The 26,361-nt window shown below is 46.3% G+C and overlaps 3 protein-coding genes across 15 annotated transcripts in view; 1 reads left to right on the forward strand and 2 right to left on the reverse strand.

Moving 5' to 3' along the window:
- Nucleotides 1-975: 975 nt before the first annotated feature.
- Nucleotides 976-4,406, reverse strand: LOC103796238 (serum amyloid A-1 protein). Of its 2 annotated transcripts, XM_017977947.4 has the most exons (5): nucleotides 4,374-4,406; nucleotides 4,229-4,289; nucleotides 3,718-3,806; nucleotides 1,652-1,790; nucleotides 976-1,258 (listed from the first exon to the last, which is right to left on the reverse strand). In XM_017977947.4, exons 3-5 carry the CDS (start codon nucleotides 3,800-3,802, stop codon nucleotides 1,120-1,122), a joined length of 363 nt encoding a protein of 120 aa, XP_017833436.1. In that variant the 5' UTR covers nucleotides 3,803-3,806; nucleotides 4,229-4,289; nucleotides 4,374-4,406; the 3' UTR covers nucleotides 976-1,119. The 2 variants fall into 2 exon arrangements, with proteins under 2 accessions (XP_017833436.1, XP_009006032.1); XM_009007784.5 differs by lacking the exon at nucleotides 4,229-4,289.
- A 9,068-nt stretch (nucleotides 4,407-13,474) lies between these two features.
- On the forward strand, nucleotides 13,475-16,864 carry SAA1 (serum amyloid A1). 4 transcript variants are annotated; one of them, XM_009007786.5, is made up of 4 exons: nucleotides 13,475-13,677; nucleotides 14,100-14,188; nucleotides 16,083-16,221; nucleotides 16,613-16,864. In XM_009007786.5, exons 2-4 carry the CDS (start codon nucleotides 14,104-14,106, stop codon nucleotides 16,749-16,751), a joined length of 363 nt encoding a protein of 120 aa, XP_009006034.3. In that variant the 5' UTR covers nucleotides 13,475-13,677; nucleotides 14,100-14,103; the 3' UTR covers nucleotides 16,752-16,864. The 4 variants fall into 4 exon arrangements, with proteins under 4 accessions (XP_009006034.3, XP_002755128.3, XP_078196852.1 ...); XM_002755082.7 differs by having other exon boundaries at nucleotides 13,475-13,507; XM_078340726.1 differs by lacking the exon at nucleotides 14,100-14,188 and having other exon boundaries at nucleotides 13,475-13,507.
- Nucleotides 16,865-18,958: 2,094 nt separating this feature from the next.
- Nucleotides 18,959-26,361, reverse strand: part of HPS5 (HPS5 biogenesis of lysosomal organelles complex 2 subunit 2) — a 53,433-nt gene continuing 46,030 nt past the window's right edge. For all 9 annotated transcript variants that reach the window (XM_035265964.3, XM_035265961.3, XM_035265963.3 and 6 more), the window contains one exon: nucleotides 18,959-24,922. In XM_035265964.3, the coding sequence (XP_035121855.1) occupies nucleotides 24,754-24,922 (169 nt within the window). In that variant the 3' untranslated portion in view covers nucleotides 18,959-24,753. The remainder of the gene's footprint in view (nucleotides 24,923-26,361) is intronic.

Consider the following 26,361-nt stretch of genomic DNA (forward strand, 5'->3'; position numbering starts at 1 on the left):
TCCTGCCCCCATGCAGTCAGCTTCCCAAATGAGTTTCAGGATCCCTAGCTGCATTCTCAGAATTAAGCTACGCCCTGGGCGGCTTCCTGCCAAGTTTCATTAATACCTCAGTGGAGCTCTTATTTGTTAGTTTTGGCTTGAAGTACCCAGTAAACTATCTGCCATCCAATGGGATACATATTTTCCAACAAGATCTAGATCTCAATCTTGTGAGGGGCCCAATCTCAAATTTATACTTCTTGTTTTCTGTACTCTCAGTAGTTAATGCTTTTATCCATTAATAACTCCTTATATTAAAATTGCCCTTTTCAAATTACTGCCTGATGCCGTCTCCCGAAGGGACCCTGACTGATCAAACGGTTCTTCTCTCTCTGGCTCTCTCTTCACTGCCACCACTTCAACAATTTTGATCTAGTTAAGGTCCAGAAACTGTGAGAAAACATTCATAAAAGGAGTCACATTACATATTTAGACATGAAAGAAGACAATGAAAATAGAGTGGAGCAGAACTGCATTGGAGGTGTTTTTTAGATGGAATGAGCAGAAATTCATTAACACCTGGATTTGTAGGTGTTGCTGAGAAATGAAAGGAAAATTGAGGTGGCAGACACTGAGGCAGGATTTCACAATCCAATTGTCTGTGTCCCCTGCCTCCGGAAACAGAGATCACTGAAGAATGAAGACCAGGTTGGGCCGGGTAGGAGACAAAGAGGACAGAGAAGGAACAAGGAATAATTGACAGGGAATGAGGAGCCTAGACAAGGAAGGGACTGGAAATAGCAACAGTGTAACCACAGGGATCTAGAGGAAGAAAGAGGTCTGATTTGGGGAGGGGTTGATGCAGGTGTCTGTGCTGTGACACTTAAGAATGTCTCCTCACATTTAAACACACAGGCCTAGTCTCACCCCGCACCCTGGTGTGCAATGATTTACCCTTTGTACCAAACAGGAAGTACACAACAAAAGAACACACTGTTTCACAGATTCAACCACTTAAGCATTTATTAGATGCTTATTGTGTGCCATATCCCAGCTTCTGTGGACACAGAGCTCAATGACTCTGTATCCCTGCCCAGGGGCTAACAACCAGGTCTCCTGAGGCCAGAGTGAAGAGGAAGCTCAGTATTTCTCAGGCAGGCCGTCAGGTCGGAAGTGATTGGGGTCTTTGCCACTCCGGCCCCATTCGTTGGCAGCCTGGTCAGCCAGTGAGTCCTCTGCACCATGGCCCAAGAATTGCTGAATATCTTCTCTGGCATCGCTGTAGTCCAGGCATGCAAGAAGGAGATTAATCACCAGGCAGGTGAGCAATAGCTCACCCTCCCACTCTCCACACTGCAAGGGAGGGCTCTGGGAGGAGCTCAGAAAGGCCAAGGAAGGAGGGGTGAAAACACTGACCCTGCCTGGGCACGGCCCCACTCAGCCAGGCTGGGCACCACTAGGCTGGATGAACAGTGTCCAGAGACAGAGGGTGAGGAATCACTCACTCCCACCATCCACTCAGACCCTCACAATGAGCACAGAGGCAGAGAGGGGGCAAGAGGAGGAGGAGCTGCAACCTCTAACTTCTCTACAAGGAGCTTGTCTCCCTCCTGACAGTTCAAGGCAGGCAAGCTCTGCTCACCCAGCCCTGGTATCCCAGAAGCTCAGTTACCTGATCACTTTTGCAACCCAGGCACCCCCGGGTCCCCTTTGGGCAGCGTCATAGTTCCCCCGAGCGTGGAAGTATTTGTCTGCGCCGATGTAATTGGCTTCTCTCATGTCAGAGTAGGCTCTCCACATGTCCCGAGCCCCTGGAAAGGAAAGGAAAGGAAAAGAAAGGCAAGGCAAGGGAAGGCAAGGCAAGGCCAGGCCAGACCAGACCAGGCCAGACCAGGCCAGACCGAAGGGACGTCAGGAGAACATAAAGACTCTGAGAATCCCTTAAAGAGGAATGAAAGAAGGACAAATCTTCCACTGACTTCAAGCTTTCAGCCTGTGATCATAGCAGCCCTGGATACCACGGGTTGAGAAGCACGTTCCTTTATCCTAGTTGGCTTCTCCAGGTCCCCTGATAAAGCTGCTTATGATAAGATCCAGGAGTGCACATGAATGAGGTGGTGACATAAAATACTGACGCTGAGAAAGGTGGCAGACACAGAGCACTTCTGCCCTGACTACTAACGTATATGTACTTGCAAATGGAAAACACAGTTTTGTGACGTGAGTTCCAGAGACTGTTGGTAGCATAAAGGTCCCTAAATGGACTCTCAATAAGTGCACTGCTGCTGTGGGTGGCTTGAGGAAGCAATAGAGCAGTGGTGCTTAGCCTTGGCTGCACCTTCTTTTTCTTTTTTATTTTTATTTTTTAGACAGAGTCTGGCTCTGTCACCCATGCTGGAGTGCACTACATTGGCATGATCTAACTCAGTGCAACCTCTGCTTTCCGGGTTCAAGTGATTCTCCTCCCTCAGCCTCTTGAGTAGCTGGAATTACACGTGCCTGCCACCATGCCTGGCTAAATTTTCATATTTTTAGTAGAGACAGAGTTTCACCATGTTGGTCAGACTGCTCAGGAACTCATGACCTCAAGTGATTCACCCACCTTGGCCTCCCAAAGTGCTGGAATTACAGGTGTGAGCCTTGACTGCACTTTCTAATCACCCAGAGAGAAACTGAAAGTTCCAATGCACAGGTCACGCCCCAGGACAGTTTCTTCAGACTCTGTTGGGGAGTTGCAGGCATGAGTAGTTCAGGTGCCTCCAAGAAGTGGCTGAGATTCATAACCATCAAGCTCTAGGATGTGATCAGTGATGCATCTACCTGGCAAGAGCTCTGGCTTCAAGCACAGCCAGGCTCAAACCCTTGCTCTGCTACCTGCTAACTGGCAGTAAGTTCCTGGGCATCAGCCTCAGCTGCTCTAAGCCTCAGCTTTCTCACCTTCAAAGAGGGGAAGATGCCTGCCTCACAGAGTCGTTCTAAAATTAAATGAAAATGCTCTGGTCCTTGTGGGAGCTGCTGCACGTCAGTTCCCATCTCCTGTCAAGAAGGCTGGGGAAGGAAAGGAAACAGAACAAACCAGGAAGGGAGCCCCTGACAGAGCGAGGCTAAAGCGCCCTGGACATTATCCCACTAGGATATTGAAGGAGGAAGGAGAAAGAAGACAGAAGTGTCAACAGCCTCAGTGAAACTCTTACGCAATTTGTGCTGAGGGATATTTTACACCAATTGCAGACCTTATTTTGCATCTTATACTCAAAACAAACAGCTCAGTTGCTCCTGGGAAGGATGATTGTTTTTTGTCTGAGTAACTGACTGACAATAATCCTCAACCCTCTGACCTGGTTAGCAGCTTCCCACACATCTGTTGAGCAGCACGACCTAAGGCAGTGGCTCAAACCTTAAGAAAGCATGAAAGTACCCGTGTGCATTGTTACTGGATTCTCTGTCCCTTATGCCCCCAGACATGCATTTTTGATAAACCTTGCAGCGGCTTCTGAAACATGGATCCACTGAACACACCCTGAGAGCCTGCACTACGGGGAAAGGAGATATTCCCAGCAGCTCTGAAGGACCGAGGTGGGCAATCCAGCGAACACTGGTTCATGGCAGGCCTTAGCAACGCAGACACTAGCAACTCTCCGGTTCAAAAGCAGCCTTCCAAAAGCGTCATTTCCTCCATTTTATCAGGTCCAGGTGGTGTTTCTCTTCAGAAATCCTGCACACCTTCTGAAGACTTACCACCAAAAGCCTCGCCAATGAAGGAAAACCAGCTGTGGACACCCAGAACCAAAGAGCAGAAAACCAGGCCCGTGAGAAGCTTCATGGTGCTGAAATGAAAGGAGAGGTCAGGCAGTCGCCTGCAAGAACCGAACACCTTCCCTTGGGACTTGTATTCTGAGAGCCTGGTGATTTCCACTGGCTCTTATTAGAATCTTAGTGGCTCATCTAGGAAACCTTGTAACAGGACCTCTTTCAGCGCCAGAAGCCCTCGGTTCTGAACCCATCAGCCCTGACTGTGTAAGAGGATGCCAGTGTAGCATTGATGGAGGAAGGCAGGAGTTATGACCAGACTCCCTCAAGCAGCCTATAATTCCCCACAACCCGTGTACCATGGGTTCCCTCTGCCCAGCACAGAACTCACACAGGATGAACACAAAGGGGATCACTATTTTTCATTCTTAAAGCCTTTAGCACCTGGTATTCCCAGGTGGTCTCTCATCCAAGTACTACCAGGCCTGATCCTGCTTACCTCCCTAGATCAGAGGAGGTAAGACACCTTCAGAATGGTCTGGTTGTAGGCCCCAGGATGACTGTTTTGTAAAGGAAATGATAATCTTGTTGGGAAAGAGAAAACAGAAAAAGTTTTAAAAATTACTCCTTGGCATACTCCTCACCTGATCTGTGCTGGAGCCGAGCTGCTGGTTCCTGCCTTCCAGGGAGAGGTGGCTGCTATTTATACTGAGCCTTCCCTGCTGGGCTCATGGGAGGAAAGAAAAGCTGGATGTGGTCCCTGGGGAAAGTCCCTGCAGGTCATTTCCCCGACAAAACGGTCTAAGACAAGTTCCTGGACACCAGTGGTTTCTTCATCCCGGGTCATTTATCCCAGTTGTGCAACCAGAGGGAACAAGACAGGTTTGCTGTGCCTTGGCAGCTGTCAGGGCAGGGGACCTGCTCTGCTCCCCAGCATTGAGGGGCTGAGGCTGAGGAGTTGAGAGTGGGAGCCCCTCGACGGCAGCACCTGAGCTGCTGGAAGGTGTGGAGTGAGGGTGGCTCTTCAGCCAGCTCCTGACTGTCCCGGTCATTCCCTCAGGATGCGCCCTGCTGGGCTGCATGGCAGATACCTCTGACATGAAGTCCCTGTGTGTTCATGTCTAAAGTCATTAAGCTTTAAAAGTGACAGCCTAGCTCCACCGCATCTCATGTGTGCCTGGAAGTCTCTTTCTACCCCTCTGTCTGGATATCCTGAGATTTCTCAGCACAGGAAAACCCTGCTCCGCTGGCCTAGCCAATTAGGCAATACTTTCTCTCAGCTGACTCCTGAGCCGGGGGGGCGGGGACAGTGTTGAGGGGGGTACTTTCTGTTGCCCCAGCCTGGTCCTGGATGAGGGTGTGATGTGATAAAATGGCAGCCCAGCTGGGGACGTGCCCAGCTCTCAGGCAGAGAAGGGTGGGCTCTTGGTCTGCTGTATTGTCATGGAGGGGGTGCCGGGGGCACACAGGTCACCCTCTCGTGAGAATATGAGCAGGGTCAGACTAGCTCTGCAGAGGCTGGTGGAGGAGCATGGTGGCCAGAGATGGGTCAGTGCCAGAGCACAGCAGGGCTGAGGCCAGGACATGCAGAGAAACCAGGAAATTACAGAATGTTTAGGAGAACTAAACAGAACTCCCAGTTTGGCTAACTAATCAGATTGAGACGGGCTTTCTGGTAAATCTACAAATTTGATGTTGTTCAATCAGAAGCAGTAAATTTCCTGTGTTGGAGTTTCCTGCCAATGAATGTATATGGAAAAGGAGTCTTTCTGACAAAATATTTTATTGTTCATCTAAACTGAAAAACTTCTCTATTTTTCAAAATTGCTATACATGTTTAAAGATTTAGATATTTGAGTAGCCCAACTGGTACAGAATGTTTAATGATGGTTCCTAAGACATACTTATTAATCATTTGAAATTGAAGCAAAACTTAAGAATTACTGGAATTTTAAAACCAATTTTCCCCTTCCCAAATGAGTTCTTAGTTTCATAAATACTATGCAATTCCATAAGAGATTTGGGGTTTTGAGATGTCTATAATCTCTTACTCCCTTTGCAAATGTTTGAAAAGGAATACATTTTTTTTTTGAGACAGAGTCTTGCACTGTTGCCCAGTGATGCGATCTCGGCTCACTGCAACCTCCACCTCCTGGGTTCAAGCGATTCTTCTGTCTCAGCTTCCCGAGTAGCTGGGACTACAGGTGCCCACCACCATGCACGGCTAATTTTTTGTATTTCTAGTAGAGACAGGGTTTCACTATGTGTGCCAAGCTGGTCTTGAACTCCTAACCTCAAATTCACCCACCTCAGCCTCCCAAAGTCCTAGGATTGCAGGCATGAGCCACCATGCCCAGCCAAAGTGAAATGTTTCTAAACAGAATGCAGAGTTCTGTTGTCCTTTGGCAACACCAGTTCCAGACTCTGAGGGTGGCTCTTGCTCTTGCTGACAGTGGGCTGGTGACTAAATCCCAAGATGCTCCCCCTGTGAGTCCTGATTCATTCATCAGTTAGAAGCCAGCAGGGTTCAGAGAGGCGTGAACCCCAGCCAACAACCTATAGGGGAAGAGACACAGAACTAAATGCAGACACGTTTGGATTCTGGGGCCTAGAGATGCAACTTGGAAACTCCGCGCTAGGAGGAAAGGGTTCTCTCTCCATGAGAGGTATGGGCTTTGTGAGAGGGGACACACAGCAAACACAATTAGGAGTCACCCCTTAATTAAATAATTGGTCCTTTTCGTTCCTGGTGATTCACTTGGTAAGTGGAAGAAACCAGAGGGAATCTTTTCTCCTGCTCTCCCAGTGATCGATAGCCCATGGTCTGGCTTTACTTCTGTAAAGTGGCAGAAGACCTTTTGACAGCTGAGCCATTTCTGATTTTATTTATTTTAATAAGACAGGATGAGAATGAGCAATGATGTTAGTACCTGGGGATTGTTGTTCTTTGGGAGAAACAATCTTAGAATGATTAGTGACACCCCTTGCTTTCTCTTTTCTTTCATTATACTTTTTGTATACATAATTTTTCCCATTAATTTTTGGAATCTCACTGATTTATTATAAGTATAAGCTTTCTGTCTACACATGTGTAATCATTTTTCCCCCAATTATAAGTCTCTTTTTCATGGAGGTGCAGCCTAGACCTGGTTAGCTGCCATCTCCCCTCATTGTATGCCCAATATATGTGGTAGTATCTGTAGCATAGAAGGCATTCTATGAGTGAAGGGATAATGACTGGTGATGAATCAATATGTGAATGAACATGTCATTGTAAGAAATCCTAGAATAACAGAAATAGTTTCCACTACCTAGAAACACAGATACCAGTTGATGTACAGCTTTCTACGTGGTGTTTCACCATGGGAACATGTCTTTGAACAAAAATGGGATCATATTCTATTGCACTCTTTCCCTTAAGAGATTGTCTATACTTCTCCAGATCATTAAATGCTCTTCCACAATATCAGCATATGGCAGAGGCAAGGTCATACCAGGTCTGTCTGAGTCCAGGGCTCGGCTCTTAACTTGTATGTTATACTGCCTCCAAGTCTAGGAGGCTGCGTTTTAGGATCTGTGATGGGAACTCAGTGTCACAACCTCTACTGGAAAGGTATTCTGGTATTTTGTAACAGAACTTTCTGTTAGAGGTAAGCATGGCAAAACTGAATGGGGACAAAGTTCAGGTTTCTGCTGCCAGGAGCTGAGATTGCTGTGACCGACGGCATTCTCCCAAACCAAATCATCCAACCTGGAATTACCATAAACCACCCCTCATCTTTTCAAGAGGTGTCCAAGTTCCCAGAAAAGAACGTTTGTTAAGGGATGCAGGCAAGGAGGTGGAGAAGAAGGAGCACTGGCCGAGGAAGGCGTCATGGTGTCTTGGATTTTGGTCCTTGAATGAGCCATTTATCTTCTCTGCAGCTTCTCCATCTGAAAGCAGTTTGGAGGCAGAGTTTTTTCTTAATAAGTAAACGAGAGTCATGCCTAGGAGACGTGGTGTACATGTTAGAAAGAAGGAATTGGCTGTGACTCTATAGAACATGAATTCATAAACAAATTGCCCTTTCCCAGGGAGAACACTTGGATCTAGTAATTAGAGATCTCGAAAAGTAGAACACCTGGTATGTTAGGCCGGTGGCCTCCAAGTTTGAATGCTGTGTGTCAGCTTTAAAAACTAGTTTCTTGTTTATAAGTGTTTCATATTAAGCATGTGTTGGGAGTGCTCCTTGTCTACTTTCACTAGCCAGTGTTTCCTTCCCCTCCTCCCTTCTCCCTTCATTCTCTCCAGAACTTCTGCTAACTTCTGTTCTCTCCAGGACATCAGCATTGTTGGGAGAAGATCAGAAAGCCACCCCCACTATTTTTACTTTAGTCCACATGACCTCTGGGGAGTCGTTCCACTGGCTCATAAGTATTAGCCCCTGACAGCACAGCACCCCACACTGAGCCTGAAAGCAATAAAGAATCCCAACCTGCTGTCACTGATGAGCACGTTCAACCACCACGTCCTCTACCCTTCTCATCTCCCTGCTTTCACATCACATCAACTAATTTCTCTATAGATCAGCCTCAACTCTGCCGACACTCTGCCCCCACTTCCCTACTGCCTTCCAGTGAGCTCCTCGCAAGAAGAGTCTGTGGTAAGGATGCCCGTTTATCTCTGCCTATTTCCTTCCGGTTACAAAAACCTGAAACCTGCCTTTCCCGTGTTGATTTCACTTTATTCTCATCTTTACCCACAGGGTATGCCTCCTGCAATTCGTCCTAAACGATAGAATGGGAAAGAGGGGTCCTTGTCCTCTGTGCTCCCCACGACCATTTCTCCATTCTTCACCCCCAAATCTCTCTGATGTGTCCTCTTTGAGGTCCCTGATAAATTCATTGCCACCTTCTCTCCAGTCTTACCATCTATCTGCACAAGTCATTCCAAACAGGGAGATTTTCAAACACGAATTCCTGAAGATCACCCCCAACGTGCTGAACTGAGATCGAGACCTCCAAGATTCTGGCTTCGGAATCTGCTTATTGTTTTGTTTTGTTTTGTTTGATACAGCATCTCACTCTGTTGCCAGGCTAGAGCGCAGTGGTGCAATCATAGCTCGTTGTAACCTCAGACTCCTGGGCTCAAGTAATCCTCCTACCTCAGCCTCCCAAGGAGTTAGGACAACAGGAGCATGCCACCATGCCCAGCTAATTGACAATTTTTTCTAAAAATGGATGGAGTCTCGCTATTTTCCCAGGCTGCCATCAAACTCCTGACCTTAACCCATCCTCCATCTCCACCTACAAAAGTGTTGGGATTACAGGTGTGAGCCACAGGTGTGAGCCAGCCTAGAATCTGTATTCTTAAAATACCCACTAGATGCTTCTGCTTAATTTGCTTGGTGATATTTGGAGACAAAGTATCTCTTTATTCTATTTGTTGACAAAACACTCCAATCCTCTCCCATCTTCATCAAAAATTTTCACAGTTCATTTACAGCCCTCTTTCCAAAATATTCACTGCCAATATTCTTATTGACAATAACTACATTGTTGGACCTTCCCATACCCTGGATTCCCGAATCATGGCCCCCTCAAAGCCCCAATATGCAAATATCTGGGAAAAGAATGTTCCAGAGGAAAGGAACAGCTAATCCAATGCCCCTATGGTATGATGTGCCTGGGGGGTTGCAGACTAGTGTGGCTGGAGCAAAATGAGCAGGAGCGAGAGGAAAGAAGTGGATTAGATAAGGTACGAGAGGAAGGAGCTGGGTCAGTTTAAGTAAAGTTTGGAAACCATTATAAGGGCTTTGCCTTCAACTATGAGTAGAAGTGGAATCCTCTGGAAAGTTTTGAGCTGCGAGTGATAGCAGCTGTCTTGTGTTGTAACAGTCTGGCTGCTATATTGGAGGAGACTAGCTGGCGGCAAATGTGGAAATGTGGAAGCCAGTTAAGAAGCCATCATAACCCAGAAGATGATGCCTCATAACATCTCTCTGGGAGCCTCAGAGAGGTGATAAGGGTTTGCCTTCTGAATATGTTTTTCAATAATGAATGTAAACATTTCAAATAGGCTGATATTTTAATGATCTTAACAATGTCCATGTTCATCTCTAAATGACTAATACTATATATCATTGTTGCAAAGCTTTTCCATTCTTCTTAACCTTCAAACTGTTGATCTATTCCAGATGACTTCTTCTACTTCACTCATGCATTGACTCATTCAATCAATAAAAGTTACTGAGAACCTGCTACAGGTGAGGTGCTGTGTTTGATGTTAAAGAGACAATAGTTCATCTGTCAATAAGCCTGACAAGGCTTCTATACCTGTGTTTTGTGCACTCTGGGTCAAACTCAGAAATGCCAACAGGTTGAGAGTGATGAGTCCTATGACAGGTAAAGGACAGGCCCTGCTGGTTCCCCTCAGGATCTCTGTCCTCCATTTCTTTTTCTTTTTATTTTTTTAGGTGGAGTCTTGCTCTGTCACCAAGCTGGAGTGCAGTGGCGGGATCTTGGCTCACTGCAACCTCTGCCTCCTGGGTTCAAGCGATTCCCCTGCCTCGGCCTCCCAATGTGCTGGGATTACAGGCGTGAGCCACGGCACCCAGCCCCTCTGTCCTCCATTTCAAAATGCATCTTCCTTGTTCTCTCTCCTCTCCCTCCTGTCTCAGAGGAAGATCTGTTCCTGCTACGCTCTGGGCAACCTTGTCCCCAGTGGCCCTGTGGGCCCTTGGTCACTGAAGTCTGTTATGCCCTATCTTTTCCCTCAGTCACTCTCTCTGTTAACTTTCTCCCGGTGCCCTGTAACCCTCCCTCATCTTTTTTTTTTTTTTTGAGACGGAGTTTCGCTCATTACCCAGGCTGGAGTGCAATGGCGCAATCTCGGCTCACCGCAATCTCGGCTCACCGCAACCTCCGCCTCCTGGGTTCAGGCAATTCTGCTGCCTCAGCCTCCCGAGTAGCTGGGATTACAGGCGTGCACCACCATGCCCAGCTAATTTTTCGTATTTTTAGTAGAGACGGGGTTTCACCTTGTTGACCAGGATGGTCTCGATCTTTTGACCTCGTGATCCACCCGCCTCGGCCTCCCTCCTCCCTCATCTTTAAATGAATTCTCCTCCTTTGACCTTTGCATGTATTCATTCATGCAATTAAACAAGCACTTATTGCACAGTGATATCCAGTTTACCACTTGCTAAAAGTCTGAACCTTGGCAGCTGAATGTGATCAGAAAAAAACATGACTGCTATGACTAGTCTCACTTTAAATTCATGGCCATTAATCTGAGCTACTGTACAATCCGCTACCTTTCTCAAGTTCAATCATATTCTTTCTCTCCTAAATGACCACTTTTTACTTCTCTTCTCTCCTGAAACTTCCCATAACTCCTCATTCATTCTCTTCTCAGTTGACAACTTGGCTTCCTATTTCAGTGAAACATAGAAGCAATCAGATATGAACTTCCGGTCAGGCATGATAATTCACACCTATAATCTCAGCACTTTGGGAGGCCAAGGCAGGAGGATTGCAGGTTAGGAGTTTGAGACTATCCTGGGCAACATGGTGTTGCCCAGGCTGTACTAAAATTTTTTTGAATTACTCAGATGTGTTGGCAAACAACTATAGTCCCAGCTACTTGGGAGGCTGCAATGCAAGGATCACTTAAACCTGGGAAGCTGAGGCTGCAGTGAGCCGTCATCGTGCCACTGCACTCCAGCTCAGGCAATAGATCAAGACCTTGTCTTGAAAGAATAAGAAAGAAAAGAAAGGAGAGGAGAGGAGAGGAGAGAAGAGGAGAGGAGAGGAAAGGGAAGGAAAGAAGGAAGGGAGGAAGGAAGGGAGGGAGGAAGGAAGGAAGGAAGGGAGGGAAGGAGGAAGGGAGAGAGGGAGGGAAAGAAAAACCAAGAGTGAAAATGGACTAGAGAAGAAGAAACCAGAGGAGCTGCTATGTCCACCAGCCTCTCTGCATATCCTGGCCTCAGCCCTGCTGGGCTCTGGTACTGACCCCTCTCTGACCACCGTGCTCCCCTACCAGCCTCTGCAGAACTAGTCTGACCCTGCTGATGTTCCCATGAGACAGTGACCTGGGTGCCCCCTGTACCCTTCCAGGGTAATACAGCAGACCAAGAGCTCCCCAACCCTCCACTGCCTGGAAGTCTGGCACTGCCCCAGCTGGGTTGCCAATTGATGGCACCACACTTTCACTCTCCCAATGTAGGGTTCCAGGACCAGGCTGGGGCAGCAGAAAGTCCCCTTCTCTATATTGAGAAGCTCAGGAGCCAGATTACATGACACATTTGCTAATTGGCTGGGCCCGCTGAGCAGGGATTTTCTGTGCCAAGGAGGTGAATCTCGGGATATTTAGAGGGGTGGAAGAAGCCTTCCAGGGCACACATGAGACATGCCAGGGCTAGGCTGTCAGTTTTATTTTGTTTTGGAGACAAGGTCTTGCTCTGTCGCCCAGGCTGGAGTACAGTGATGTGATTATAGCTCACTGCAGCCTTGACCTCCTGAGCTCTCCAGCAATCCTCCTGCCTCAGCCTCTTGAGTAGCTGGGACTGCAGGTAGACACCACCACACCCGGTTCATTTATTTTTATTTTTTGCAGGCACAAGTTCTTACGATTATGCCCAGACTGATCTTAAACCCTTGACCCCAAGTGATTCTCCTGACTTGGCCTCCAAAAGCACTGAAATTACAGGAATGAGCCACTGTGCTGGACCTAACCTGTCAGTTTTGAAGCTTTAGACATGATCTCAAAGGGACTTCATTTCAGAAGCATCTGCCATGTGGCCCAGTGTCAAGATTCACTCAGGGTGGTTGGAAAATATTAAAGATATATTAGGGAAAGTTATAGATTATATTCTCAAACCTTTTGGAAGGCCAAAAGGTTTTATTGGGGCAGGCCAAATGTGGCCTGCTGGTCCACTATGTTAAGTTAGGAAGAGAGAGGGACGATCAAAGGCCTTACCCTACACCCATTTGTCTCCACTCAACTGTTCACTCAAGTTAATTTTGTGCTGGGTGGCCCACTCCTGGGAAGATCAAAGGGGAATTACCTGTTAATAGCATTTACTCTGGGTCCCCGAACCTAAAGCTTTTATCAGTCGTATAACCACTCTTTAACCATGTTAATTATCCACAAGAGTGTTAACTTAGAACCTCTGTTTTAAAATCTTGGGAATAAATGTGTGACAGACAGAGGGTCTGGGTCAATTGGTTGCATTTCACCCTCTGAAAGCAGCCAACATCCATCCCTGGTCCACTAGAAACACCGTAACGGTGTGAGAGTGCATTCATTCACCTGTCGTTGAGTCAGGGTCTGCAGGTCAGACTTCCGCAGGCTGTAGACCCACATCTCAGCCCAGCAAGGACCATCCTGAGGAAATGACTGGTACGGTCAGGAGCTGGCTGAAGACCCATCATTATACACGGTCCAGCAGCCCAGGTGCCACATTCACAGGGCTCACACTCTCATCTCTGCAGCCTCAGCTCCCCCAGTGTTAAGGAGCAGAGCTGGTCTACCCTGACAGTTACCAAGGCACAGCAAACCTGTCTTGTTCCCTCTGGTTGCACAACTGGGATAAATGACCCGGGATGAAGAAACCACTGGCGTCCAGGAACTTGTCTTAGACCGTTTTGTCGGGGAAATGACCTGCAGGGACTTTCCCCAGGGATCACATCCAGCTTTACTTCCCTCCCATGAGGCCAGCAGGGAAGGCTCAGTATAAATAGCAGCCACCTCTCCCTGGCAGGCAGGGACCAGCAGCTTGGCTCCAGCACAGATCAGGTGAGTAATATGCCAAAGAGTGATTTTTTTTTTTTAATTTTATGTTTTCTCTTTCCCAACAAGATTATCATTTACGTTTAATAAAAACAATAACAACAAAAGAAAACAGTCATCCTGGGGCCTACAGCCAGACCATTCTGAAGGTGTCTTACCTCCTCTGATCTAGGGAGGTAAGCAGGATCAGGCCTGGTAGTACTTGGATGAGAGACCACCTGGGAATACCAGGTGCTAAAGGCTTTAAGAATGAAAAGTAGTGATCCCCTTTGTGTTCATCCTGTGTGAGTTCTGTGCTGGGCAGAGGGAACCCATGGTACACAGGTTGTGGGGAATTATAGGCTGCTTGAGGGAGTCTGGTCATAACTCCTGCCTTCCTCCATCAATGCCACACTGGCATCCTCTTACACAGTCAGGGCTGATGAGTTCAGAACCGAGGGCTTCTGGCGCTGAAAGAGGTCCTGTTACAAGGTTTCCTAGATGAGCCACTAAGATTCTAATAAGAGCCAGTGGAAATCACCAGGCTCTCAGAATACAAGTCCCAAGGGAAGGTGTTCGGTTCTTGCAGGCGACTGCCTGACCTCTCCTTTCATTTCAGCACCATGAAGCTTCTCACGGGCCTGGTTTTCTGCTCTTTGGTTCTGGGTGTCCACAGCTGGTTTTCCTTCATTGGCGAGGCTTTTGGTGGTAAGTCTTCAGAAGGTGTGCAGGATTTCTGAAGAGAAACACCACCTGGACCTGATAAAATGGGGGAAATGACGCTTTCGGAAGGCTGCTTTTGAACCAGAGAGTTGCTGGGGGAAATGACGCTTTCAGAAGGCTGCTTTTGAACCAGAGGGTTGCGAGTGTCTGCGTTGCTAAGGCCTGCCATGAACCAGCGTTCGCTGGATTGCCCACCTCGGTCCTTCAGAGCTGCTGGGAATATCTCCTTTCCCCGTAGTGCAGGCTCTCAGGGTGTGTTCAGTGGATCCATCACGTTTCAGAAGCTGCTGCAAGGTTTATCAAAATCCCATCTCCTGTGTGATAAGGGATGGGGGAATCCTGTAACAATGCACACGGGTACTTCTGTGCTTTCTTACCGTTTGTGCTGCTGCCTTGCCTTGTGCTACCCAATGTGCAGAATGTGCCAGGTGTCTGGGGAGCTGCTAAACAGATTAGAGGGTTGAGGATTATTGTCAGTCAGTTACTCAGACAAAAAACAATCATCCTTCCCAGGAACAGCTGAGCTGTTTGAGTATAAGATGCAAAATGAGGTCTGCAATTGGTGTAAAATATCCCTTAGCACAAATCGCATAAGAGTTTCACTGAGGCTATTGACACTTCTGTCTTCTTTCTCCTTCCTCCTTCAATATCCTAGTGGGATAATGTCCAGGGCCCTTTAGCCTCACTCTGTCAGGGGCTCCCTTCCTGGTTTGTTCTGTTTCCTTTCCTTCCCCAGCCTTCTTGACAGGAGATGGGAATTGATGTGCAGCAAGCTCCCTCAAGGACCAGAGCATTTCCATTTAATTTCAGAATGACTCTGTGAGGCAGGCATCTTCCCCTCTTTGAAGGTGAGAAAGCTGAGGCTTAGAGCAGCTGAGGCTGATGCCCAGGAACTTACTGCCAGTTAGCAGGTGGCAGAGCAAGGGTTTGAGCCTGGCTGTACTTGAGGCCAGAGCTCTTGCCAGGTAGATGCATCACTGATCACATCCTAGAGCTTGATGGTTATGAATCTCAGCCACTTCTTGGAGGCACCTGAACTACTCATGCCTGCAACTCCCCAACAGAGTCTGAAGAAACTGTCCTGGGGCGTGACCTGTGCATTGGAACTTTCAGTTTCTCTCTGGGTGATTAGAAAGTGCAGCCAACGCTCACACCTGTAATTCCAGCACTTTGGGAGGCCAAGGTGGATGAATCACTTGAGGTCATGAGTTCCTGAGCAGCCTTACCAACATGGTGAAACCCTGTCTCTACTAAAAATATGAAAATTTAGCCAGGCATGGTGGCAGGCACCTGTAATCCCAGCTGCTCAGGAGGCGGTGGTAGGAGAATCACTTGAACCCGGGAGGCAGAGGTTGCAGTGAGCTGAGGTCATGCCAGTGTGCTCCAGCATGGGTGACAGAGCCAGACTCTGTCTAAAAAAAAATAAAAAAGAAAAAGAAAGTGCCGCCAAGGCTGAGCACCACTGCTCTATTGCTTCCTCAAGCCACCCACAGCAGCAGTGCACCCTATTGAGAGAGGGTTTAGGGACTTTTATGCTCTAACACTCACTGGAACTCAGGTCACAATGACGTGTGTTCCATTTCCAGGTACATATATATAGTAGTCAGGGCAGAAGTGCTCTGTGTCTGCCACCTTTCTCAGCATCAGTATTTTATGTCACCACCTCATTCATGTGCACTCCTGGATCTTATCATAAGCAGTTTCATCAGGGGACCTGGAGAAGCCAACTAGGATAAAGAAAAGTGCTTCTCAACCCGTGGTATCCAGGGCTGCTATGATCACAGGCTGAAAGCTTGAAGTCAGTGGAAGATTTGTCCTTCTTTCATTCCTCTTTAAGGGATTCTCAGAGTCTTTATGTTCTCCTGATGTGCCTTTTCAGGGGCTCGGGACATGTGGAGAGCCTACTCTGACATGAGAGAAGCCAATTACATCGGCGCAGACAAATACTTCCACGCTCGGGGGAACTATGACGCTGCCCAAAGGGGACCCGGGGGTGCCTGGGCTGCAAAAGTGATCAGGTAACTGAGCTTCTGGGATACCAGGGCTGGGTGAGCAGAGCTTGCCTGCCTTGAACTGTCAGGAGGGAGACAAGCTCCTTGTAGAGAAGTTAGAGGTTGCAGCTCCTCCTCCTCTTGCCCTCTCTCTGCCTTTGTGCTCAGTGTGAGGGTCTGAGTGGATGGTGGGAGTGAGTGATTCCTCACCCTCTGTCTCTGGGCACTGTTCATCCAGCCTAGTGGTGCCCAGCCTGGCTGAGTGGGGCCGTGCCCAGGCAGGGTCAGTGTTTTCACCCCTCCATCCTTTGCCTGTCTGAGCCTCTCCCAGAGCCCTCCCTTTCAGTGGGGAGAGTGGGAGGGTGAGCTATTGCTCACCTGCCTGGTGATTAATCTCCTTTTTCGTGCCTAACTACAGCAATGCCAGAGAAGATATTCAGCAATTCTTGGGCCATGGTGCGGAGGACTCGCTGGCTGACCAGGCTGCCAATGAATGGGGCCGGAGTGGCAAAGATCCCAATCACTTCCGACCTGACGGCCTGCCTGAGAAATACTGAGCTTCCTCTTCACTCTGGCCTCAGGAGACCTGGCTGTGAGCCCCCCAGGGCAGGGATACAAAGTGGGGAGAGGCAGACACAGTAAATGTCTAATAAATACTTAAAAGATGGAATTTGTGGAAACTGTTATTCTTTGTGGTATAGACTGCCTGTTTGGTATAAATGATCCATGCACATCTAGGCGAAGGTGGAGGCTGCGTGTGTGGGAGACAACTCCTGGGCACACAGGATATCCTGGGCATGCCTGAGGCAAGGGCATAATGAGTTCAGTGGCCACCCCCACAGGATCCCAGGGGTTTCAGCAGCCTCCCATCTCTTACCCTATGTAAGCAGCTGCCCAGTGAGCTCGCAGGACCCCAACCACATTCCCAGTGAGTTCAACTGCACCCCTGGCACGTTTTGCTGGCACCTCAATGGGGAGCTCATTGCTTGCCAGCTTTGGCTTGTGGCACCCAGCAAAAGTGTCCTGCCACCCAGCGGCTACAGCCACACACTCTCCAGCAAGATTTAAATCTCAGCCTTGAGGAGCCCTTTCCCAAAATTATTTCTGTGCTCTTTATCCCTTAGTAGCTAATCTCATGTTAGTCGTTCAGAACTCTCTATGTTAAACTCTTTCTTTTATATCTCTGGCTACATCAATCAATCGTCTCACACCACTCATCCACCCCCTCACCCTGGTCATGCAGAGACCTCGCCAGTCATTTTATTGCTATTCCCAGGCCTCTGTGTGCCCCGATCTCTTCACTGTCCAGTCAATTGTGTCCTGTCCTCTTCTCAACCTCCAGGCCTTGTCCTCAATGTCCTTTCCCTGAGGCTTTGGAAAGCCCCATCCCAGGAGTCCTGGCAGCTAATACATTAGTCTTACCAACACTAGCCCCTATTTGTGATTCCATTTTAAAATTTTATTTTTTTATTTTTTATGGGCATCACCCTGCTTCTAACATACTTAATTTTTAAAGTTTCTCTTTATTCTCCCTAAAGAATGGCTCTTCCATCAGTTTCCCTCATCTTTCTTTCCACTGACTTAGAATTCATGTCCAGACAAAAATTCCACTTCCTTGAAGAGCCTTCTCAGTAGCCATGAACCACACTCTGGGGCAGAGTTTGTGGCTCCCAAGCACTTTGTTCACGCCTGCTGGTTCATCTTTACCCATTCCTCTCAGAACTGGTTCTGTGTCAGTTTCCCTGCTGGACTGAAAAACCCCTCTAACTAGCATTTGACCAGTTCATGAAAACACTTTCATTTCTATTGTCCTGTATAACTCTTCACAAGATACATTAATCTCACTCATTGTCTTCTGACAGTGTTTATTGTTCTAAAGAGGAAGGGACTGCTGTAGGTAGACACAACACAGTAAGAGCCTCAATACAGGCACATACTGGTGGCAGTGCAAACTCTGCTGGGGTATGGAAGGCCAGTGAATAGTAACTACAGTCGCTGCCATCTTTTAAATTGCAATTGCAAGACTGTGTCCTTTACATGCTTTATCTGATTGACACTCCAGAGAAGACTTTCATGTTCTCAGTTGGATAAACAGGTTTAGAGATACATGCTCAGGACCTTCTCCAAGGTCATACATGTAACAGGTCCAGAGCCAGGACCACAGGCTGGTTTGTCTGACTCCAGAACCTGGGATACACCAAACAAGATCAAGAGGTTCAGCAGTGGAGACCACCTCTCTTTTTCAGGAAGATAGGGAACATGGTAAGACCAGTGAATTCCATAAGCATGGGTCCCGGTCACACTTTGTTTTTTGTAAAATTAGTTCCTTGATCAGAAGTAATGGCTTTGGGTCTCTCACTATTGAGTAAGTGTGGATGTGCCATTCTCCCTAGCACCCCAGAGTGTAGTTGGAGGCTTCCCTAGAGACTAGAGGTTGAGGATCCTTCAGTAGTTGCTATACCAAGCCATAATCCATGCTGCATCTGCGGGTAGGGTCAGGGAGCTCTGCTGAACAGACGTGGGGGACATCAGAGCAGAGGGAGAAGGAAGCAGGTCACGTGGGGAGAGAGAAGACTCGGCCTGCAATGACGACTGGGTATGTTCTGTTTCTTACCTAATGCACCCTCAACTTGGATAACAGACTAAGCCTGGGTGATAAGGCTCCAAAGAATAGCAGGCTCTCCCACTGCATCCCCTTCCCACCTCCATCACCTTTCCACAATTCTTAGCATGGGTTCTCTTGAAAAGAAAGCAGAAACAGTCCTGCCTGCAGGTATTTTATTCAGCGAATAAACCTGGGGAGCAGGAGTGAGACAGCAGATAAAACAGTGAGGAGCAAGGCCAATACAGGGACACGTTATAGAGCTGGCCATGCATAAGAGTCACATAACTGATGCCACTGGGACCTTCAGAGGAACATCGTAAAAAGTGTCTCAGTGCTCTCCATCAGGAGTCCAAAAAGAAAAGCACCTAGCAACTGGCTTCCGTCTCCCTTTGGTCAAGGGTGGCCCCACTTTTCTGCATTTCTTGTCTAGGCACATGTGAGTGTCCAGTGGATCTACCTGGAGTAGGAAACAGAAGGTCCACGGGGCAGACCCAAAGCAAGATGCTGCCAGGTTGTACCTACATGAAACAAATCAAAGCCTGTGGGGGAACTCATCACTGTAGCAACGGCTGGAGAAAGACGAGGGGGCCAGAAGGTCTGAAGCAGTTGATAGGCCGCATCTGATACACAATGCAAAGCTTTGCTTTTTGAAAGTTAAGTCTGGACACAGCAAGTTCACTTGGGAACAAAGGAATGGATTGGATCTTAGACTGAGAATAAAAGAGACAAGAAGAAACTATACTGGGTAGGGTAGCCAAGATGGGGAGGGGGGCAGGGCAGCTGGGAGAGACAGAGAAATGTAAACCACATGGACTAAGGAAATCCACCATAACCCTTGCAGTCCCACACAGATGCCACTCCTGGGGGAATCATGATCTGGAGCACAGTGCTCCATAAGACACTGAAGGAATTTAGGGATGCTATGGGGCAGTAATAGGTTTAGGGACATGGTGTCATTCCTAGCAGCAAGATTGTAACACACTACATCTTTTGTTTAAAATAACTCGTTTTTGGTTTTTTACAACAAAGGTACTTTGTTAGAGGTTGGGGTAAAATGAGGGTAATATGAAGGCCTTGATGGTTAGGGAATACAAGGACTATATGAATCTTATGCCCAATCAAACCCACAGGGTCCCCAGTGGAGACAGTTCTGAGGACAATGACCAGTACTCGATTGTTGGTTGGGGTTTGGTCCCAAACTTCAAGACAGAACTCTGGTAAGTTGGGCTGCACTGCATGGTCTGGGCTAGAAGTCAAACAGGTCTTCTTCCAAAGTCAGTCTCCAACCCTTCAAATCGGGAGGGCCATTCCGGTCAGCACCCCCACACCCCAGCACCAGAGGAAGCGAACCAGAGAGCATGAGCTTGGATTTGACCACTCAAAAAAGGCCTTGTAGGCTTTTTCCAATATTTTTTCCAAAATTAGAAAAGGACGGAACAGCTGTGCGACCTGCTCTCCTTCACTTCCTTTAGTTAGGGTAAGGCTAACTTGCTTTAACAAAGATACTCCAAAATACAGAATGTTAAAAAAAAAATCCAAATTTATGTCTCACTTAACAGTTTGTGATGAGTAGTATTTCAGCTGTCGGGACGTCGGCTCCATACTGTCTTTCAGGTTCCTTCCAAGTTGTTAGGTCTAACACGCTTTAGACTGAGCTTTGCTACTCAAAGTGTGACCCACGGACCAGAGGCATCAGCATCACCTGGCATCTTGTCAGAAATGCAAAATCTTGGGCTATACCCTAGATCTACTGTGGCAGTCAGTAGCACCTACCCAATTTGTAGGAACCACTGCAAAATAAAAATAGGGGGACTTGTTGAGAAGCCAGAACAGGAAAAAAAAATGTGGGGAACTTTGTCCATCAATTATTAAGAATTTCAAAACAGTGAAAGCAGAACATTAAACCAAGTGTGGGGCCTGCATAAGCTCAGGGTTCTAATTACACAGGCCTCACATCCATGTGAGGGGGACAGAATTCTGGCGAAATCGTGTGTTGCTATTCACTCGGGGTGGCGACAAAATATTACAGAAAATATTTAGGGAAAGTTATAGATTATAGTCTCAAACCTTTTGGGAGGCCGAAAGGTTTTATTGGGGCAGACCGAAGGCAGCCGGCCAGTCCATTAAGTTAGAAAGAGATAGAGACCCATCAAAGGGCTTACCCCACACCCATTCATTTCCACTTATGTTAACTTTGTGCTGGATGGGGAAGATCAAAGGGAAATTACCTGTTAATAACATTTACTCTGGCCCCTGAACCTAAAGCTTTTGTCAGCCGTATAACACTCGTCTAACCACAATAATCATCTACAAATATGTTAACTTAGAACCTCTGTTGTAAAATCTTGGGGGAATAAATGTGTGGACAGAGGATCTGGGTTGATTGGTTGCATTTCACCCTCTGAAAGCAGCCAATGGCCATCCCTAGCCCACTTCAAACACTGTCATGGTGTGAGAGTGCATTCATTCATCCATCGTTGAGTCAGGGTCTGCAGGTCAGACTTCCACAGATGGTGAGCAACGTCTCAGGTGGTGACTTATCACCGTGAAGAAGGAAAGAAGAAACAGCAGACCTCCCGAGACCAGAGAGTAAAGAGGGCCATGCAGTCAGGTCAGGTAAAGTAGAAGAAAGTCATTGGTAGCCACTGGGAGTTGCCAGGCTCGGGGAGGCATTGTTTCAGGTTAGGGCTTCAGCATGGGACAGCAGTTATCAGTGCAAGAGAAACAGGATCAAGCTCCACTAAGAAACTTAATTCAAACTGCTGTTTCCCAAGGACCATGGATCTCTGTAAAGGGATCCACGCTGGACGTAAAGCTCTGGGAACACGGGAGGAATTATGCACAGAGGCATCTAATAAATAGGAAAAGGGTCAAAGGAAATGCTACAGCTATAGGAAATTGTTTTAAGCAAGCAGCATTACAAAAGAAACTCTTAGCCTGCCCAGTAATTGATAATGGCAAGGCAATCAGGTGTATGTATATGGAAAGATAAGAAAAAGGCATTTCAGGCTAAAGACACGAAGCCAAGTGAAAGGAAAAAAAGGGAGAAAAGGTTCTGCTGCAGGGAAGCTCCGCCCAGGCTGGCAGCCGCAGCCGGGGCAGGAGGAGGGAGCAGAGCAAGCCGAAAGCAGCATGCAGCAAGCAGCAGCAGGGCGGGGTCACACAGATGTCCCACAGTGTTCTTTGTATATGAGCAACATCCCAAACTGTAATTCTCTGCTAAGATGTAAGTAAAATTTAAGGATTTTAAAACCTTTTGCTAACATTAGCCACTGTTGTTATTCCAACCTTACTCTTAATGTAGCTCTTTTAAAATTCAAATTAAGTAAAGCAGTAATCTCTGAATGGAGAGAAATTACAGCTAGCCCATGAATTACAGAAGCAATTAAAAGCCAGCCATATAGCCTTGCTCCTCAATGGAAAAGAATTTTCTGATTGATAAGTTGCAAAACCTGTTTTCTATCTTAAAGGCAGCACCATTAGCACAAGCCTTATTTACCCTTAATTTTGTAAATTTAGATGATAAATTTCAATCAGCTATTTTAAAAAGGCCCACAAATAAGTTAAAGAGCAATTAAAAACTAAGCATGTAAAACTACACATTATCCTTTAAGCCAAGTTAAATAATAATTATTGAATTAAGAAGTAAAAATGTTGTACCCATTTCTCAAAAGGTAAAAGAAGTTTGTATCTGAGTGTGGTGAAAACATATGCACGAAAGATGGATTAGAGATAGTCTTTGCTCAACTAGGAAATCATTGTTTTCAGAACAGTTTGCTAGTTTAAAGTCCATAAACTTGGTCAGCCTTAAAACTCAACAGCAAGGTTTAAGCTATTCTGCCTATAATTTTAAGCACATGGTTAAAGTATATTCTTTGAGTCTTTGCTTCTAGAGATATTTTCAAGTTTCCTTTTAAACTTCATGTTACCAATTTCAGCTTGCCATTTGAACGATTACTGCAGTCAATTGTTAAGTTAATCCTAATATCATCAAGATTCCTTTAAGGAAAAAACAATTTAAAGCAGTATTGCCCTTCTCTGTACCTAATGCTTTAACACTGTTTGCTGAATAGGTAAGTAAACAAAGAAAAACTAAAGTCTGGTAAAAACCACATAATTCAATCACCCAATCTAAGTTTGCTAGCAGTTAAAGAACTGAAATTAAAGCCGTGATACTAGCATTAGAAACTTTCTCTGCTCAGCTTATAAATACAGTAAGTAACTTGGCTTACTCAGCTTATCTATTACAAAATCTTAAAGCAGCTTTAAGTCTAATTTTGAGCCCACAGCTCACTGCCTGGCCTATTAGTTTATGGCAATAAACAAGCAGACTTACAAGTGATAACATCACTGCTTAACCAACACAGACAGAAACAGAAAAATCAAAAAGAGAAATAGAAAGAATCAGTAAGAGAGAGAGAAAAAGAAAGAGGTAAGGCAGGTTGTAAAACAGTCACAAGATGTTAAGGCATGTCCAGGTTGTCAGTGAAAGTTGTGAAAAATGTTATAGAAGGGAATTTATGCAAGTAGGTTATATAAATTTTGTTTTAAAGGTCTAAGCAAGTTTTAAAACATTAATTGTAAAAGGAATTCTGTGTGTAAACATACTGGTTAAAAGTTAAAGAAATATCCAGTTTTTCTGTACTGGCAACATTTTTCTTAAAGCACTAACCTGTTCTTTTACAAAAATTATTAAGTCTCTTAGCACAGGCAAAACTACTAGAATTTCCAGCACACCAGCACCAGCCAAAAGACTGCATCCTCATTAAAGGATGGAAAGAAGAAAAAACTCAAGCCAGCCTGAGAGAAACCCTGCGGGACGATGCAGCTTTCTTAGTTAGACCACAGAAGCCCCAAACTTCACCTGAGGAATGCTGAAGAGGACAACGCAAAAAACTAACCGAATCCTGCTTAGGATTTGTTTTTTATTCTTTCACCTTGCCAGCAACCTGTACTTGCTACACTCTATCAAGCTCATCTTCTAATCCACAATTTTTCTGTTTGTAACAAACTAACACCCCCTTCACAGCTTCTAACAAGGCAACTGCTTAACTAAAAAAGATTAACATACCCCCAGTAAAGTTTCTCATTAATGTCATACGGTAAACCGAAATGCCAAGTAATACTACAGGTCAAATATAAAAGATTCATAGTTACACTTCTAGCTTTTATACTCTCAGCCATAAAACAGCTGCTTTTGTGGATAATCTGGTCAAAAATATGGAAAGGTGTGCAAGATCCTCTCTCCTGGTTAGACCCCCCCCCCATTCCTGGAAGTCACTCTTTAGCTGGAAACTGTTGCTAATTGTAGTCATAATTGTCTTGTTATTGATTAATCCTAGGCTGCAAAGCTGGAATAAAAGCAATGACCACATCACCTGACAGACCCACAGCTGAACCAATCAGTGGCTGGCAGATAGCAAAGCCTGATATTGTTGAAAACAAGGGAGGAAATGTTGCTGTTCACTCAGGGTGGAAGCAAAATATTATGGAAAATAGGGAAAGTTATATAGTCTCAAACCTTTTGGAAAGCTGAAAGGTTTTATTGCCGCAGGCCTAAGGCAGCCAGCCAGTCCATTAAGTTAGAAAGAGATAGAGACCCATCAAAAGGCTTACCCCACACCCATTCATCTCTACTCTGTTTACTCATGTTAACTCTGTGCTGGATGTCTCTCTGGGGAAGATCAAAGGGGAATTACCTGTTAATAGCATTTACTCTGGGCCCCTGAACCTAAAGCTTTTATCAGTCCTATAACTACTCTTTTAACCATATTAATTATCCACAAATGTGTTAACTTAGAACCTCTGTTGTAAAATCTTGGGGGAATAAATGTGTGGACAGATAGAGGGTCTGGGTTGATTGGTTGCATTTCACCCTCTGAAAGCAGTCAATGGCCATCCCTAGCCCACTTGCAGTAATGGTGTGAGAGCGCATTCATTCATCTGTCGTTGAGTCAGGGTCTGCAGGTCAGACTTCTGCAGACGATGAGCAACATCTTACAGGTAGGCAACAGGTGAAAAGCCACGCCAGGGTTGAGCAGGAACATATGCAGAAAGGGCAAAGTGCAGAACGTATGCAAGGAACGGAGGACCCAGGAGGAGAGACAAACTTCGGCTCTGAAACTGAGAAAAAGTTTGGAAATGGATCACAGAGGGCCTTAAACGTCAAGCCCAAAGGCTTAGGCTGTACTCTGAAAACAGGGGAGCTGCTGATCATTTCTGACTGGGAATTAGCCTGACTGTACCCCAAGGGGACAAAGATCCTGGCAGTGCATCTGCAATTAACTTCCCATAAGAGCAAGATAAACGCTCTTTATCAGGGGCTGTCGTGCATCTATACATGAGGATGACTCTATATCTAAATCTCAGAACAGTGTGGGGGTGGGTGGCAAGTTGAAGGAGGTTAAATTAGTCCATTGAGGCTGGGCACAGTAGCTCAAGCCTGTAATACCAGCACTTTGGGAGGCCGAGGCGGGCAGATCACTTGAGGTCAGGAGTTTGAGACCAGCCTGGTCAACATGGTGAAACCCGTCTCTACTAAAAATACAAAAATTAGCCATGCATGGTGGCACACACCTGTAATCCTAGCTACTCAGGAGGCTGAGGCAGGAGAATTCCTTGAAACCAAGAAGTTGCAGTGAACTGAGATTGTCATTGTACTCCAGCCTGGGCAACAGAGTGAGACTCCAACTCAAAAATAAAATAAAAATAAATTCATCCCTTGATCTCTAGATTTCAGGTTTGGGATAGGTTTTAGGATAATAAATTCATCCCTTGATCTATAGATTTCAGGTTTGGGATAGGTTTAGGATAATAAATTCATCCCTTGATCTATAGATTTCGGGTTTGGAATAGGATAGCAATTGTTTTGTTTTGTTTTGTTTTGAGATGCAGTCCCACTCCATCACCCAGGCTGGAGTGCAGTGGTGTGATCTAAGCTCACTGCAACCTCTGCCTCTCAGGTTCAAGCGATTCTCCTGCGTCAGTCTCCCAAGTAGCTGGGACTACAGGCATGTACCATGTCCAGCAAACTGGGTTACTGTTGTTCATGGGTTTGACAGTCTCAATGTGTTGCTGCCCAGGCTGGAGTGCAGTGGTACAATCTCAGCTCACTGCAACCTCCGCCTCCTGGGTTCAAGTGATCCTCCTGCCTCAGCCTCCCTAGTAGCTGGGATCACACGCATGTCACCACGCTGAGCTAATTTTTTATTTTTTGTAGAGATGGCGTTACACCATTTTGGCCAGGCTGGTCTCTAACTCCTGACCTCAGATAATCCGCCCACCTCAGCCTCCCAAAGTGCTGGGACTACAGGCATGAGCCACTGCACCAAGCCAGCAATTGCATTTTTAACAAGCTCCTGTGGTGATTCTGATGTATAGCCAGGTTTATGAATCACCTGACTGGGTGATTATCTAAAATTGTTTACATTTATTGTGCTGAGATGAACTGGTGGCAGTGATGGGATATCAGTGGTTAGAGGTGAAGAGAGGAAGGTCACTTAAGACTGCTGCAATGGTAGGCAAGAAGTAATGAGAATGTGGGCTGGTGGCCAGAGATAATG

The sequence above is a fragment of the Callithrix jacchus genome, chromosome 10, assembly GCF_049354715.1.
Source record: "Callithrix jacchus isolate 240 chromosome 10, calJac240_pri, whole genome shotgun sequence".
In the NCBI taxonomy this organism is placed as follows: Eukaryota; Metazoa; Chordata; class Mammalia; order Primates; family Cebidae; genus Callithrix; species Callithrix jacchus.